The 4610-nt window shown below is 40.4% G+C and overlaps 1 protein-coding gene across 1 annotated transcript; it reads right to left on the bottom strand.

Moving 5' to 3' along the window:
• Positions 1–137: 137 nt before the first annotated feature.
• On the bottom strand, positions 138–4053 carry LOC118756856 (citron Rho-interacting kinase-like). The gene is made up of 3 exons (XM_036491594.1): positions 3336–4053; positions 2049–3102; positions 138–1993 (listed from the first exon to the last, which is right to left on the bottom strand). The coding sequence occupies exons 1-3, from the start codon at positions 4035–4037 to the stop codon at positions 306–308; spliced, it is 3444 nt and encodes a 1147-aa protein (XP_036347487.1). The 5' UTR covers positions 4038–4053; the 3' UTR covers positions 138–305.
• Between the last annotated feature and the right edge of the window lie 557 nt (positions 4054–4610).

Genomic DNA, 4610 nt, shown 5'->3' with positions numbered 1-4610 from the left:
CATAAAGATCGGTCGAGCCGTTTAGGAGGAGTTCGACCACAAACTACATGAGATTTTTTTATATTAGAAGATTGTATTTCTTTATTTGGATATATGTAGGAATGTACTTGTATATACACTAAAAAATCCATTTATTATTATTTATTTATGTATTTACGTACATATGTAGTATTTTCAAATATAAAAACTCAAAACGTTAAAATATTTATAAACTAGTGGTATTTTAGCAGTAAAATGTTTCGTGTCTATGTAGTGTATATATTTTAATGACAATTAATACATACGAGTATTAAAATAGAACAAATCTAATCGGTGCTATCAGGATTAGTTGTGGCAAAGGAGCCGGCGGTGATAGATGTTGCCATCGATGAAATCGTCTCCACCGATTCATTTAGTTTTCGCTTGAATGCCTGCAATGCATCCAGGTGGTATATCTGTTGTAAACCGGTATTTCGTTGTATGGCAAGCATGTAAACATTTAATTTTCCGCTATCTGCCAGCAGTGTGGGCATATAGAACGTGAAATAAATGCGCTTTAAGCCTGGGCAACTGTCGTCGACATCTGCATCCAAATCCTTATTGCCACCAGCGCTAACCAACTGATTTGTATAGGAGCGGTACACCCGCAACACTTGTACCGATTGGAAATGTGCAATATAGAGGAATGGTTCGCGGTATATGAAACCAGTAGGAGTATATTCCCAATTCAAATCATACGGTCGGGAACGACAACCGTATTCGTCTACAAAGATACCACACTCCATAAAGCAGAGCAAAAACTCTTGACGCGATACACGAATGGCTATAACTGGCTGACAGTTGCGTATGTGAGACAGCGATTGATCTGCCATGTCAACAAATTCTTCTGCTGCATACGTTTCCAAATCGATTTCGAAAAATTTATCCGAACTAACGATGGCGGTGTGACGCGTAAAAATAATGGACGAAACGGGTGTAGCGGTATCTAGTGCACGCACAGGTGTAAATTTTTGCTGCTTTAAATCGTAACGCATAATTACAATACGTGATGATGTTGCAGCTATGGCCACCGAGTCCAATGCATTCTCCGCTTCTGATGATATCTTTACCAACTGCCATTTTTCGTTAGTGGCGCGGTTACAAAATGGCAAATCTAGCACAGACGCTTCCAGAGTGCTCTTCACGTACGACGTTGAGGATTGACTTCGTGACATCAGCTGACGGAAATCGCATTGAAACAACGACTCGCCTCGTGCGCCAACCAACACAGCTTTGGCCAGAGGCAACGAAACAGCTATGCTGCTAACCGAATCGATACCCGCAATGTGCATTAGTCGCTGTGGCTTTTGAATATGCAGTGCGAAGAGACCTGTATTGCAACCCAAGAGCACAATCTTCTGATCTTCGATTTCATAGGCACAATTGACTTCCAATGGCTCTGAATTTGGACCATTATGTTGCTGTTCTACACTGAATATCAAAGTACCGGCGTATTCGGCATTCGATGCGTCGGAAGAAGAGTCAGCTTTATTTTCAATGTCATCTAATTTACCCTCGTAAGAGTATTTCGAAAGCGAATCTAAATCACTTTGATCAGCGCAGTGCTTCGTTGCAATTGCGTTATGTACCGGAGCATTGCTGGATTCATCTCCGCACGGTGTTTGCACATCGCTACGACATTTGCGATGTGCTGCAACTTTGCACTCTTTGCATTTCCAGTACGGTGAGCCGGCTACTAATGGCTTCTGGCACGCAATGCAAATACTTGCGCTACTGTTGGTCTCTTGCAGGGCTAACTCGAAACGGTGATGCGTTTGACTTTCTTTCTTGAAATTATGGTGTGCATTAGAGGGAATTACGTTACCACCCTTCTGACTTTGTTTACATGGCGATTTTGACAATGTGCTTGCGGGTTTTGTACCGCCATCATGTTGTATATTATCTTCATTTTTTGGAAGGCTTTTAAGAGGTGATCTCATACCGCCGGTTGAACTAGTAATGGTTTTGCTGACATCTAAGAATATATAGAAACATGATATTCAAATTTAATAGTAAAATATAAGCTTTACCATTCATTTTGTCAATCTGCTCCTGCAGTGTTTTGCAACGTTGCTTTTCACGGCGTAGCTCCTCCTGCAATGTGCGGTATAATATCGATGCTTCAACTGCGGCTGGTGATATATTCTCTTTTCTGCCAGTATTACTATGTGCGCCACTCCCAAAGATTTTTTCTGCTAATGTTAGCTTCTTCTTTTGAGATAAATCTTCAACCTTTAATTGCAAATAATCAATTAACTTCTTGTGCTGCGCTAATGTTGCTTCGGATTTGATGTCGCGCTGCACATAGAAAGACTCCTTCTCTGCCATTATTTCTTGAAGCTCTTCAATTTCTGTGTGTAATTCATTTGCATTTGCAAGCGAGTGTCTAAGCTCCTGCTGCAAGCGTTCATAATCTTCTTTGGCATGGAAAAGTTCAGAAAGTATGCGCGCATTTTCTTCTTTTAACAGAGTCAATTCCCGTTCGAGATTCTCATTGATTGCTTGCAAACTGGAAGCCTCATTGGTGAGGACTTCAACGCGCTCTTGCGATTGGAACAAATTGTTAGTTTGCTCCATCAATTGTTGCTGCTGAGCTATTAACTTTTTCTGTGTCTCAGCCAAATTTTCATCAGTTTCCTTCATTTTAGCACTGAGCGCATTTACACGCGACTCAGAAGCCCTCTTTTTTGCCTGTTCTTCTGATAATTCCTTGCGAAGTTGTGCTATGGTATCTTCCTTTGAACGCAGTGTCACATTTAAATTATCAAGCTTCTCTTGATATGTCGTATTACGCTTTTGTTCGCTTTCTAACATACTTTCCACTTCAGTGAGTTGGTTATCGGTAATTGTGCAGGCATACTTGAGACGCTCATAATTGTCTTGTAAGTTTTTCAACTCGATTTTAACTTGGGTTGATACATCACATGCTACATTGCACCTGTCACGCTCTTCATTGAGTTCGCGTTGTAAGCGTTTGTTTTCCAGCGATAGTGCATCATTCTTCTGCTGAATCGACTGATGTTTTTGGCGTAGTTCTGTTAGGCGTTCCTCTAACTTTTGCACATTGGAAATATGTTCAATAATCTGTGAAGACATTTAGTCGCGATGTTTATATATATTTTACTGTATTAAATATATGTATGCATGAACATATATAGTGTATATTTTCTACGTTAAAAATTGATATATTCGTATGATTGGAAAATAACTGGCCGCTTACTGTTTTTTTTTTTTATAAAATTGCAAGGTCTGCATCAATGAATTTGGCTTGAGAATCTCTAATCTAATCTGTAACTTAAAGTCCCTAATGTGCTTACCTCCGATTTACACTGCATGCGTTCTTGTTCCGCTTTCTCCCACATGCGGTGCTCTTTCATCACATCGCGCTTCAATGAATTTATCTCATCGCGTAACTCGCGTATACGTTCATCACGCTGTTTTGTGTCACCCTGTGCCTCTTTGTATTGACGCAGTGCGTCATCTTTTTCCGCTTGCACTTTTTTCATTTTCTCCTCAGTCAATTCCATTCGTCTTTGCGTCATTTTCCTTTCAGTAAGCGCTTCTTCTAATTTTTTCTCAACTTTCCATAACGAAAGATTAGCGGTGCGTGCCGCTTGTCGCTCGACAATCATTTGTTCGCGTACAGCCGCCAGACGATCTTCTAGTTTCTCGTTCTGTTTTTCCAGCATGTCACCGACGCTGCTTGGTATATGGCGAGGCGCTGCATGTGGACCACCATTGTTTCCATTTGTACCACCTTTGAGCGGTGAATGTGACAGTGCTTGTTCATTGAATTTCTCCAACATTTCTTCCAGCTTTTCAACTATCGCTTGTAGCTTGTCGGCCCGCACCTTTTGCGTATTTTCATTTTCTTTTGCTGCTTCTAAATCGGCGCGCAACTGCTCTTCGATAACATGTAGTTCTGTTAATGAGCCTGGCGCGGTTTCGTAGGGCGTAGATTGTTGAGTTGCTAGTTCTGACTGAGCCAAGTTTTTACTACACTCCAGTACCTGCAACATTGCGGAATGAGAAGAGGGCTTAATAAATTTTAAGGAATTCTTATGTACGCAATGTAGCGAAAAATATTGCAACGATGATAACGCATAACCTGCTTTGAAAATTTTCCGTTTTAACAATATGTACTTCACAACCCAATCTAAGAGTTTGGGAGTTTAGAAAATTTCTTAAAACAAATGTTTCTTTTAACCAGAAACACACGCTAGCGAATTATGGACAAGGCAAGTGTGAACAAGCCATAAGTATTTGGCGCTCTGGATAAAAAATGCAGGGACCTATAGGTTTTCGGCGTTTCTGAGCTGCAAATAGTTTTTATGAAAAGCTTTTTTATGACAGAAAATTATACGGGGGTTAGCCACTGCCGGCAATCGCTTTAGAAAAAAATTTTTGTCCTCGGGCAAGGAAACGAACCTGGGCCTTGCCATATGTTATGTAGTACGCACTTGGTATCGAAACCAATCCTTGAGTATAAAGAAGTACTAGCGTTAAAATTGTTATTAGTGGCCATTGCGCCAAACCATTACATAATAATAGTTTTATTTAATTGATCGGCTTCGAGACGTTCATTTAAAGAT

The sequence above is a fragment of the Rhagoletis pomonella genome, unplaced genomic scaffold (genome assembly GCF_013731165.1).
Source record: "Rhagoletis pomonella isolate Grant_MI unplaced genomic scaffold, Rhpom_1.0 Rhpom_scaffold_12568, whole genome shotgun sequence".
Taxonomy (NCBI): Eukaryota; Metazoa; Arthropoda; class Insecta; order Diptera; family Tephritidae; genus Rhagoletis; species Rhagoletis pomonella.
Note: the sequence above shows the minus strand (reverse complement) of the source record. Positions and strands in the feature narration are given on the sequence as shown.